The sequence below is a fragment of the Staurois parvus genome, unplaced genomic scaffold, assembly GCF_062004578.1.
Source record: "Staurois parvus isolate SC_StPar_1 unplaced genomic scaffold, SC_StPar_1.0 ptg000147l, whole genome shotgun sequence".
NCBI lineage: Eukaryota > Metazoa > Chordata > Amphibia > Anura > Ranidae > Staurois > Staurois parvus.
In genome coordinates this window covers 16601337-16614174 of record NW_028317943.1, presented here as the reverse complement: position 1 = coordinate 16614174, position 12838 = coordinate 16601337, and the positions used below count along the sequence as shown (strand labels likewise).

Genomic DNA, 12838 nt, shown 5'->3' with positions numbered 1-12838 from the left:
AAATGTCAAGTTGGGATCAGTCGCTGTGACCATGCAGCCACTTCATCCCGACCAATATGAGTGGGACCGCATGCAGGCAAACATGGTCCATGACACGGATGTACACCTGTGTGAATGAGGAATTTGTTTTTCATGGTCACTAATGCTGTTGTAAGTTGTTTAATTTGCATATTAGTTGGCAGGATCATCATGACCATTTTCACCAGAATAATTTGAGATTTGCTGTTTATATTGGGAAAAGGTTTGCCGGTCGTTGTATTTGGTAATAACTTTACAATGCCATTTTGATTAAATAAGTATGATGGAAGCAGCAAACTGGCAATTCTGTAATATTACACCAAATATATAGCAGGAGAATCAAGACTGGCTTTAGGCTACATGTACACTAGCCTACCTTGACTGCAGTAAAACACCATAAGCGTTTTTGCCGTGTTTTCCCATGGCTGGCAGTCAAAGCGCCAATCCTGAATGTGATTCTTACACATTCAGGAGAGGGAGGTTTATCCTCAGCCAAACAGGGCAGCTCTTAAATTCTGCTAAAAGCCTATGTGTATGTGGACACATAGGCTTTTATGGAGTTGATTTTAGGAGCTTTGGCAAAAAAACGCCAAAAGCTCCTAAGCTCAAGTTTCGAAGCTGCCAGTATACATTTATTTTATTTATTTATTTATTCAGGTACTTATATAGCGCCATCAATTTACATGTATATTGTACATTCACATCAGTCTTTTACCCTCAAGGGGCGTACAATCTAAAGTCCTTAACTCACATTCATACATACTAGGGCCAATTTAGAGAGAAGCCAATTAACCTACAAGCATGTCTTTGGAATGTGGGAAGAAACACACACAGGAACAGAGAGAACATGCAAACTCCAGGCAGATGGTGCCATGGTTGGGATTCGAACCAACGACCCTAGTACTGCCAGGCGGAAGTGCTAACCATTTAGCCACTGTGCTGCCCACATGAAGCCTTACACTTATATTTCTCCTAGGCAACCTACCTTATGCCCCCTCCTAAACATCATATAGACATGAAACTAATTTAACCGCTTCCGCTACAGAGCGGCACTGGTGAGCAAAATCACATATATATATATATATATATATATATATATATATATATATATATATACACGATTTTGTATTTTCGGGTAGGGGGCACGTGCCCTACCCACGCTGCCTTTCGCAGCCACGGCTGTCAATCACCGGGTCCCCGCCAGCGCCCGGTGATTAACGAGGTTTTTCGATGGGGAGGAGGACTGTTTTGTTTGCTAACAGTTCTCCTTCCTGTCAGCTCGGGCACACTACTTTGGATGGCTGTGCACAGTACAGCCATCCAAAGCAGTGTGCTTACAGTGAAGCACACAGACACCACACCCTAGTAAAACACTCCCTGCATACAGTTAACCCTTTGATTGCCCCTCATGTTAACCCCTTCCTGCCCAGTGCCATTAGCACAGTGTCAGTGCTTTTTATTAGCACTGATCACTGTATTGGTGTCACTGGGGATGTCAGTGACATCAAGTCAGTTCCCCCCAGTGTCAGAATGTCAGCCGCAGTCCTGCTCCCGCAGTCCCGCTATAAGTTGCTGATCGCTGCAATTACTAGTAAAAATGAAAAAAAAAAATTCCAGTATCTACACCGCTATTTGTAAACGCTATAACGTTAACGTAGACCAATTAATTTACATGTATTGGGATTTTTTTTTAAGCAAAGACACAAAGCAGAATACATTTTGGCCTAAATTTATGATGAAATTTGATATTTAAATTTTTTTTTACTGAACATGTTTAATAACAAAAAGTCAAAAATATATTTTTTTTCTCTAAATTGTCGGTCTTTTTTTTTATAGCGCAAAAAATAAAAAACGAACGGGCGATCAAATACCACAAAAAGAAAGCTCAATTTGTGGGAAAAATAGGACGGAAATTTAATTTGGGTGCAGTGTTGCAGGACCGCACAATTGTCAGTTAAAGTAACGCAGCGCCGTAACGCAAACAATGGCCTGGTCAAGAAGGGGGGTAAATGCTGAGGAGGGCAAGTGGTTAACAAGACATACAATTGTCACAACCAGAGGGAATGATCTTACCTCGAGCTCAAGCGGGGTGATGGCGAGTTCTGCCAGGGAGCCCTCAAGGAAGTTTAGTCCCCCAGATCACCCAACAGGTAGTTATGAACATAGAAATGGATTACTGTTTGGACAGCTGAAGAACTAGCTGCATTGAGCAAGGACTAGGTAGTGCTGATAGTAAGACAAGCAGTCAAACTGTTTTGGAAGCTGGAATGGCAGTGAGCTATACTTGTAGGAGTGAGCCGGACAAAGAACTGTAGCAGATTGGACTGAAAGTGAACTTGATTGTAGCAGACTGGATTATAATGACTGGACTGTAGCAGGCTGTACTATAACAGACTGGACTGTAGTAGACTGTAATGTAGTGGACTGGACTGACACAGACTTGACTGCAGCCAGCTGAACTGTAGCGTACTGGACTGTAGCAAACTGGATTGCAGTTACTGAACTTCAGCAGGCTGGTTGGAAATTACTGGACTGTGGCAGACTGTGCACAGAAAACAGGGAATTTGTTTGTACAGGCAACAGAGACAGGCAGTATTTATGACTCAGTGCTCAATTGTCAGTTTCACACAAGTTTAGATAGACACCAAGGTCAAGTGACTGTGACAATATTAACACAATCAGCACTGTAGTGACACAACCAGAAGCACATTCACAGACCCAACTGGTACTGTAATGACAAACTTAGAAACAAGTCCAAAAACACAATCTGTAGCATACTGACACAGCCAGAAACATGTCCGCAGACACAATCAGTACTTTAATGACACAGCCAGAAACATATTCACAAGTACAGTCGGTACCATGTTGACACGAAAAGAAGCATGGCCACAGGCACAATCATAATAACACATGTATGCAAAAACCTATGTGTAACCTTTGATGCTTTGGTGGCATATTTGTTTCTATATGCATTTTTAAGTCGGGACCTATTCCAGCTATTTGCATACTACCGTAAAAATAAAATGCATTAACTTAATAAATGCCTACATGATCTGAGCTCACACGTCCTATTTATTACTCTAAAACAGATAAATAAATTAAATAACAAGAAAAATGCCATATAGTAGAGCCATTATTTTATTATTATACTACAAACAGTTTCTTCCTCAACCATCCCCACGTTTTGTTGAAGCATTTAATTCACTCCATTGACCCACAGCCATTTGCCCTTCTGCATTACTGGCGTACATAACAGTACTCCCTAAGGAGGGAGAAGACCCCCTCGATCTGCACAAATTACAGACCCATTTCCCTCCTTAATGTAGATATAAAGCTATTTGCCAAAACTCTTGCTTCATGTGTAGTGTCCCATTTACAGAAACTTATCTACCTTGGTCAGGTGGGCTTCATGCCCACAATGGAGGCTAGAGATGGGATAATCCAAGCTATCAACCTTATCTACTTGGTCCTATCGAATGCTGATCAAGCATTTTTTTCTTTCCACGGACGCTGAAAACACCTTCAAGAGGGTCAACTGGACCTTTATCCACCTCACCCTGGAGGCCATAGTCCTCTGCCTCCACATGCATTCATGTATTAATGCCCTATATTCAGCACCTTCACAATACAGGCCCCCTATACCTGTTTAATTTTATAATCTCATTGGAGCCCTTTCTCAGGACTATCTGGGCAAACGCCAATATAGCTGGTGTTCGAAGTGGTAACTGCACTCACAAGATATCTGCACTTGTGGATGACCTTTTTCCTCAGTAATCTTCGCTGAAATCAATAGGTACAGGGAACTACTGAACTTTTATATTACTTATCAAAAGTCTGAGGCTCTTAACCTCACTATCCTCAGTCACACCTTAAGGTAGAACTATAGGCAAAACTTTTTTTTTTCATTTTGGACAGAGTAAGGGAGGGTTATTTTTTGCCATCTGTGTCCCACTGGGGAGATTTACCTTCACTTCCTATCTCATAGCTAAAACAGGAAGTGAACGTTAATCCCCACAAATTAGGGGAATTCCTTGGGGACCCTCAAGTCGCCAGAACTAGTGTCCCCATTGGAAAACTGCCCATCTATTACTTTTCTGGGAACAAACCAAAATATGGTGTTTTCTTTACTTTCACTTTCGATGATAATGGTAAACAGGACAAATAGAGAGGGTGAATCTCTCTATCGGGAGCAGAGGCTGCAGAAAGAAATCTAATAAGTGTTCTACTCTATCTCCACTCTGTCCAAAACTAAAAAAAAAAAAAGGGTTTTCCTTTAGTTATACTTTAAGTAGCCTTCAAGAAAGCTTCAAATTTAAATTGACACCATTCCAAATAAAATACCGAAGAATACTTTTACCTAGAGACCTTTCTAAACTATACTCACTGAGTTTCTCTCTGCTTCCAAAATTCCAATCTGAATTGGTAGGCTGGTCCACCCATGGCTTCTCTTGGAAGGACAGATGCAACATCTTAAAGCAAAATATCTTTCCCAGGGTTCTCTAGCTCCTTCAAACAATCCCAACACATATTACCCAAATTTCTTTAAAACGTAGCAATCAATAATTTTGTTTGAGCACACAAACTAGTCATAATTCAACACTCTAGCTTACATAGGCCAAAAACCCATGGTGTGATAGCACTACCTGATATTAACATATCATTAAAATACCATCTAGCTGCCCATCACCCTGCAGACACTCCAAAACTAGCCAATGGGTCCACATGGAGCAATCTCCATCCCAGACTCCACTCCCTGGGCTCCTATTTTCTCAAGCAGACCTGCAATCCCACCCAACCATTGCACCTATGTGGAGATACTGATACATCTTTACTAAGTAGCGCTCCCTCTCCATCCTTTCTTTTAACCAAACAGCACCATCAAGACTTTGCCCCAGACTGGCAAGATGCTTTATTCCACTCATTGAAGTCACAGAATAAATTCCTTGCAATCCATTTCCTTTGAGGCTCTAAATGGATATCCACCATTAAATCCATCCAAATGCTAACAGACCCAGCTTTCTCCTCACTAGGACCTTCAAATTCTCCAACTTCCGCACTTTTCATGCTCCTTTCCAGATTTATTTGGACACGCTCCCACAACTTTTGAACGGGAATGTCAAGCAAAGGTGCCATTCCCCCATGCTCTTTTGTTCTCTTACAAACTCATCATTTCAGAGTTATCCCACAACACACCCTGGTTCCTGGATCAGTGGGAGTCTGACCTTTGTACTGAACTTACACCTCAAGCCAGGTCCAGAATCCTCTCCCTTTCGCTCTGTTCCTCAATATGTAATAAGTATCAGGAAGCTATATATAAACTGGTCTCCAGATGGTATCGCACCACCAAATGCCTACATTCCATATACCCTTCCGTTCCAGACTCTTGTTGGCGATGTGATGTACTTGAGACCGATTTGTTACACATATTCTAGTCAGTCCCCCGACTGCATAATTTTTGACCATAATCCAAAAGTTCACTGACCGCCACATACCTAAAGAGCAAACCTTTTTTTTTCTCCATCACAATGATATTCCTTTTAAAGTCTTTAAGAATTAAGTTATTATTCACTTGATCAGTGCAGCCTGTTCATATATCCAGGCCCTATGGTAATCCCCCTCACCACCCACAATTTGAAAATGGTTCCACCGTATTATGGAAGACCTAACCAGTTCTCTACATCTCTCCATTGCAAAAGCGTTGGAGGGTTAGGCGAAAGCCGCTTCTGCAAGATAAGTTTACAATCATTATGTAGGGCTCTGGTCCATAATAAATTATATTCTGAGGATAACACCTCCTCCAGAGTAATACAAAACGGAGCACATTTAGGATCAAGTGGAATCCGATTAAATTTTTTTTTTGTAACATAACATACATGTTATACTTACCTGCTCCGTGCAGTGGTTTTGCACAGTGAAGCCTGGATTCCCCTCTTCTTGGGTCCCCTGCCAGTGCTCCTGGCTCATTTTTTCTGTTGGGTGCCCCCATAGCAAGGAGTTTGCTATGGGGGCACCCAAGCAGGCTGTTCCCAAATCGCTGCTCCGTGTGTCCATTCACACATGGAGATTGGCTTGGCCCCACCCTCTCTCTCTCCTCATTGGCTGACTGGCTGTGATTGCCAATGAGAAGGTAGAGACCAGGGACAGCCGAGGCTGTTGTGCACATCGATGGATCGCGATGGGCTTCAGGTAAGTATTGAGGAAGCTAAGGGTACTGCTGCACACAGAAGGTTTTTTACGGTCATGCATTAAATGCATGAAGGTAAAAAACCTTAAGCCTTTACACCTCGATCACATCAAACCCGATTTTGAAATCGTGTGAGTTACACAGATGCCTATGCAAATCGCAACAAAAGTAGTGCATGCACTACTTTTGAAATCGGTGCGGCTCCGACCAAGTCGGAAACCGCACTGATATGACCACTCTGATAGCGGACAATAGAGTGCAACTTGGCATACGATTTGCAAGTCGCCTGGCATGCAAAGCGCATGCCAAATCGCACCCCATGTGACCAAGGGCTTACAACCACTTTAAGTGTATGGAATATTGCAGCCTAATAATGATGAAGTTTAGGGCAACGCCACAAGATATGGATCAGAGACCCTGTGTCTACTGTGCAACGTGGACAGTTAGGTGAGTCAGATCTACCCCATAGGTGGAGGCATTTTGGGGTTTACTGAACCCTGTGTAAAATAAATAATTGTGTTAAGGGTTAAGAAGGAGAGAGGGATACCAAAGAGATGAGTTCAAGTGCCTGTTGCCACTAATCTTCCTCAAAGGGACCCAAGTCTTCCTCCCACCTATTACCACACTTCAAGTGTATCTGTGCACTGAAGGTTGTGTACAAAGTAGAATACAGTTCCACTATTAGACCTTTTTTAGTACAAGATGTAGAGCACCCAAACTTTAATTATGGGCTCCAGAATGCTGTCGGTAGGTGTCATTTACCTATGTCTGTATGTTTTTTCTCATGAATATTTTATTGAAATTTGTATTGTTTGAAAGCCTAGTCAGCCACAGCTGGCAGCGGGCATCACTGTAGTAGGAGTGGGTGTTTTTTTTCCAGTGCACGCCAGGGGTAATGGGGGGGGGGGGGGGGAGGCCTAGCAGTCGTTTCCTAAGTACCTAGCACAGTGAAGGCAAAGCACCTGTAAATTAAAATGTGAACGTTAGGCTATATTTACTAGATGCAAAAGTTGTTATAACACCACTTTAAATTGTCTTCTAAAAATATTTAATTCCGAAAACATAAACATCATCAGTATGTGTAATCTCTATTTTTTCACATTGACTGAACATGTGTTCATTTGAAATATGTATTTTCCACAAATTGTTATCATCTTCTAAAAGACCCAGCTCCAGCTCCGTTTAGTTGGATTGTTATTTTGGTAAACTCACCTCCCTCCTGATATTATGCCATGTATTGTGTCCTAATTTATTCATCTTTTAGTGTTATATGAATATCCTGTACATAAATATTAGATGAGTTTCCTATAATATTGTACATGTACTGTGTACTGATGCAGAATTGAACTCAACTTTCCAGAAATTACATATTTACAGGCTATTGTGACAGTAGCAATCAATGGGAGAGCATTGTTATGCAGTAAAAGAATCCTCATCATCTGCATAATAGTAGCAAATATATTTTTTGTTATGAAAGCAACACTTACTTTTTCGGAAATATCCAAGTGGTAGGTTTTCAGAGCCTGTCTGTATTCTGCTTTCCCTAAGCAACCACTTCCATTCTTGTCAAGTAGTCGGAAGTGCTTCCCCAAACCTGTTAGAGTTCGAACACTTCTGTTCTTCAACTTTTCTTTCATCGCATCTATAAAAGATTAAATAATTTTCAGGTCATAAATAATTTCTTTTCAACTCTCTATCAATGAAAACCACAACACTGTACAAAGAGAATGTGAAGTCAGGCAATGACACAGTATTGCAACAGTACAGCAAAATGGAAAGCTTTTTTTTAACAAATGAAGGTCAATTGTGATTGCAAAGATTGAACACTGATCACATACCTTGTACTGCTAAAAGAAGATTTTCATCATCCTGCCAGTGAACACCAGGTTCATACTTATTTTCTTCAAACATGACCCTGGAAACACAAGTGGGAACATCATTATGTCAGGTGCTTTGGGCATCTCACACAGATGTCATCTGGTAGGCTGCCAATAGAAATTGTCCAGGCACATCCAACTGGCAGAAAGCCCTAGGAAACATGCAAAACAAACTAGATGGAATATACTTCCCAGTAAGCCAGGGAATACGACGGAATAGCTTAAGACTCTGAAGTGTTTAAGGTTAGGCAAACGAACAAGCTGAACTGGCCTTCTAAACCAGTTTCACCTGCGCCTTAGTCTGTTTTACCTAGCATAAGATTAACTCCCAAACCTTATAAGTTAAGCAAAATGTCAACAAACATTATGACCTTTTGTAAAGAGCCTGTTGCCATTCAATATTTTTGATTGCAAGTGAAAATTGAGTCAATCCAGGGTAAGACTGCCTGTCTGCCTTTTTGGACCACTAGCTATTTGATTTTGGCATTCTAAAGAAAAAAAACAGAGGGGATACCCTCAATATGAATGGAACTTTAAAGGAATTGTACTAGTACACATCATGACTAGATAAAACAATGTTTACTGATTCACATAAAAATGGTGGAAAACTCCATAGCCATTGTATAAAACTCATACATTTGAATTTGAACATAGACCTTCATAAAACCATACAAAACCAAGGCTGGTGTAGTGTCCCGTTGATAATGCCAATGCGTTTCACAGTCCACAACTGCTTCATCAGGGACCTCATAGGACTGTTCAAAAAGTTCACAATCATTTCATGATAATGATTTCATTTCCATAAATAGCATTTAACATGTCAGAAAATGTAATTAACAGCTTACTTCAAATGATAGCCTAATTACCGCTAATTCCCGAGAGGGCGCTATATGCATGGTTAAAGAGCCCTCCCCCCACCAAATGGCAACGAGGGAGGGCTTTATGGACACTGGGCCAAGAGGAGGGGAGGCAGAAAGAAGCATTCACTAACTGGGTAGCCCACACTAACAGAAGATAGGTGAAAAAATATTAATGGAAAAACAAAAGCTGCCAGTCCCAAGAGGTCCCCGATGAAGCAGCTGTGGACTGCGAAATGCGTCGGCATTATCAACAGGACACTACACCAGCCTTGATTTTGTATGGTTTTATGAAGGTCTATGTTGAAATTCAAATGTATGAGTTTTATACAAGGGCTATGGAGTTTTCCACCATTTTTATGTGAATCAATAAACATTATTGCTTTATCTGGGCAGCACAGTGGCTAAATGGTTAGCACTTCAACCTGGCAGTACTAGGGTCGTTGGTTCGAATCCCAGCCGTGGCACCACCTGCCTGCAGTTTGCATGTTCTCCCTGTGCCTGCATAGGTTTCCTCCAGGTACTCCGGCTTCCTCCACACTCCAAAGACATGCTGGCAGGTTAATTGGCTCCTGTTTAAATTGGCTCTAGTATGTGTATGTATGGAAGTAAGTTAGGGATCTTAGATTGTACGCCCCTTGAGGGTTAGGGACTGATGTGAATGTAAAATATATATGTAAAGCACTGCGTAAATTGACGGCGCTCTATTAGTACCTGTAATAAATAAATTAATTATCTAGTCATGATATGTACTATTACGATGTCTTTAACCATTAGCCGCCCGGCCAATGGCCGTTTGGCGGCTTGAAAAGCGCTGCAGCTTTCCGGGTGCACGCCATTTGGCGTGCTCCCGCACATGCGCGGTTTGCGCGGTTGCAGAGCGACGCAGCAGTGCGATCTGTCACCGCCCGTGCACCTCGGACACGGCCGATGACAGATCCGAGTACCGGCTCCCGTTGCCGGTACCATGTGACCTGCCGTGACCAATCACAGCTGGTCACATGACAGTTGTATACAATGGATGGCTTCATTCATGATGCCATCCATTGTATACTAGTGCCTAGCTGTGAATGGTCACAGCTAATCACATGCACATGTCATGTGATTAGCTGTGACCAAATCACAGCTAAGCACAAAAAAAAAAAAAAAAAAGCTGAATGAATCGATTTCATTCAGGTAAATGCTTGCTTATAGCAAAGTAATTCTTTGCTATAAGCAAATTGTGTAAAAAAAAAAAAAAAAATACTGATCACTTCCCCAAAGTAGTACAATGTTACTATGGTAACATTGTACTATTTTGGTCATAGTAAAATATGAAAAAAAATCTTAAAAAAATAAAAAAAATGTAATAAAAAATTAAATATAATAAAAAAATTAAAAAAAAAAAAAAATATATATATATATTTTTTTTCATACTGTCACCAGTCAGTGTCGCTGTTCACCGCCATGCCAGTTATATGATGACGCTGTACTGCACTGCTGACAGTATGTAAAAAAAAAATAGTGAAAATAATTTTTTTAATTTTTTCATTTTCCGAAAAATTATGACAAAAAAATACAACTTCAAAAAACTTGCCATGCCTCTTATGAAGTACGTCGGACTGTCTACTCTGCAAAAAGGGGTAATTTGGGGGATATCTGTACTGTTCTGACATTCTTGGACCTCAAGATATTAGATTGGCTGTCAGTACTTCAGGATTGATCAATATTCAGATCTATACCATAGTTTGTGAACTCTATAACTTTCCTACAAACTAAAAAATACATCCTAATTTGGGTTATTTTCACCAAAGACATGTAGCAGAATACATCTCGGCCTAAATTTATGAAGAACAATTATTTATTTGTAAACTTTTATAACAGAAACAAAGAAAAATGTGTTTTTTTTTCAAAATTTTTGGTCTTTTTTTGTTAATTTAGCAAAAAATAAAAACCCCAGCGGTGATTAAATACCACCAAAAGAAAGCTCTAGTTGTGTGAAGAAAATGATCAAATTTTAGTTTGGGTACAATGTTGTATGACCGCGCAATTGTCATTCAAAGTGTGAGAGCGCTGAAACCTGAAAACTGGCCTGGGCAGGAAGGTGTAAAATTGCACGGTATTGAAACGGTTAAAGTCCCGTTCATATTGAGGGTATCCCCTCTAGTTTTTTTCTTTGGTTCCACTATTAAAATGTGGCAAAGTATGTTTACCTCCTGAGATGTGATAATTCTATATGGTATGATTTTGGCATTCTCTCTTAGCTCAAATTATGGAATGCAATCAAGTTTTGAAAATTTTAACAGGCAAAGACTCAAAGCAATAAGTTATGTACATAACATCTATAGCTAGTCATAGACTGCAAAAAGTTAAAAAAAATAAAATAAAGAATTATTAAAAAAAAAAAAAAGAAGAAGACCGAAGGACAGGCTAAGTACTGTACCACCAGGAACCTGAAAATCTCCATGAGCAGTATTGAGTGCTTTTTAAATTGCTCGTTATCATCCCCTCTGAATGGTCTGGTCCATGCCTGAGTATTATATCAAAGCCCTAATGACATCAACGGAGCTTTGGATGGAATAGTAGTTTCTAACAGTGGCATACCTGAATTGTAGTAGCAGACAGTTAAAGACAAAAGTGCCTATCTGAACACATTTACAACTTTTCTGATACGCTATTAAGCCAGTAAATAATTTGTGACATATACCTTCATTCATCACAAAAAAAGAGATTTTATTATATATGTCACGTGTTTTACAGAACAGAATATAATCATTTAAGGTACAGAGCTTAAAACATAATTGGAAATTAGGTGGTCTATTTATATGTACTGTGCAACAACGTAAATCATTGTTTAAACCAAGACAAAAAATGATTCTGTCTATAGAACATTGCTTTTAATATTGATCTCTTTAGCACTTAGGTCTTAGGCTGTCAGTGGTGCACAATATAATTTAGTACTAAAGTCTGTTTATATCTAGGTTTAGCCATTGAGCCTTCCAAGTTCTAGTAATTAGCGATGTAATTAAATTAATTATGCAGTGCTTTGAAAACAGGGAACCAATAATATTTGCCATATTCTAAAAATGGAGCAAGAACTTATGAATGTGAGTGGAGAAAATAACATTAAAGACACGTGTAATGCTATAATTCAACATTATCTAGCTTGAATGTTCTGCTCAATGTTCTATTAACAGAAGAAACTAAAGTAATGCAAGTAGTACATGAGGGGTGTATGGAGGGTTCTAAGTGTACTTACAACTTGTCAGTATAGTATCTTGTCAGTGCTAAAAAAAAAGACATGTTCTAATAAAACCAAAGTGAACCCCATATAACTTTATTAACCTCCCTAGCGGTATGATTATTTCAGATATTTGGTGCTGAAAGCGGTACCATTATTTTGCATGGAAATATGTAGTTTTTTATTGTAGGCCTGTCATTTTTAGGAATAACTCACTGAAATCTGTCCGAACAAGAGTCTAGTAAATATTCCGGATATGATAAAACTTGAAACACAAAATCATAAATTATAATTTAATAAATAATCATAAAAAATAATAATATAATAATAATAAATTTATTCAATAATATAATCAAACCAAAAACACTGAAATTGAAATATAGCGCCAAGTTCGCACATCGCTGAGCAAAGTCGCAAAATCGTTTTCAGTGTCTGATGACGAATTTCCCCACAAATCATTATCACTCAATTCTGCAGTGGTTCTGATTTGCTATCGCTGTTTACTAGCTGGTCTAAAACCGCTTTTGACCTAAAAGTACGGTTTTTGGATGCCATGGACTTTTCTAAGTTTCCAGGCAGAAAGAACAGTCAAAATGCAGGCAGGGCACAGGACAAAGCACTAGGGACAAAATATATGTGAAATGCTTTGAAACAGCAATGTTTTGCTCTGTAATATTCGTTT

At 39.6% G+C, this 12838-nt stretch overlaps 1 protein-coding gene across 3 annotated transcripts in view; it reads right to left on the bottom strand.

The window, feature by feature from the left end:
* The window catches only part of CAPS2 (calcyphosine 2), a 172643-nt gene that overhangs the window by 24612 nt on the left and 135193 nt on the right, over window positions 1-12838 (bottom strand). For all 3 annotated transcript variants that reach the window (XM_089674091.1, XM_089674090.1, XM_089674089.1), the window contains 2 exons: window positions 8041-8117; window positions 7690-7844 (listed from right to left, as the gene is read on the bottom strand). In XM_089674091.1, coding sequence (XP_089530217.1) covers window positions 7690-7844; window positions 8041-8117 — 232 coding nt within the window. The remainder of the gene's footprint in view (window positions 1-7689; window positions 7845-8040; window positions 8118-12838) is intronic.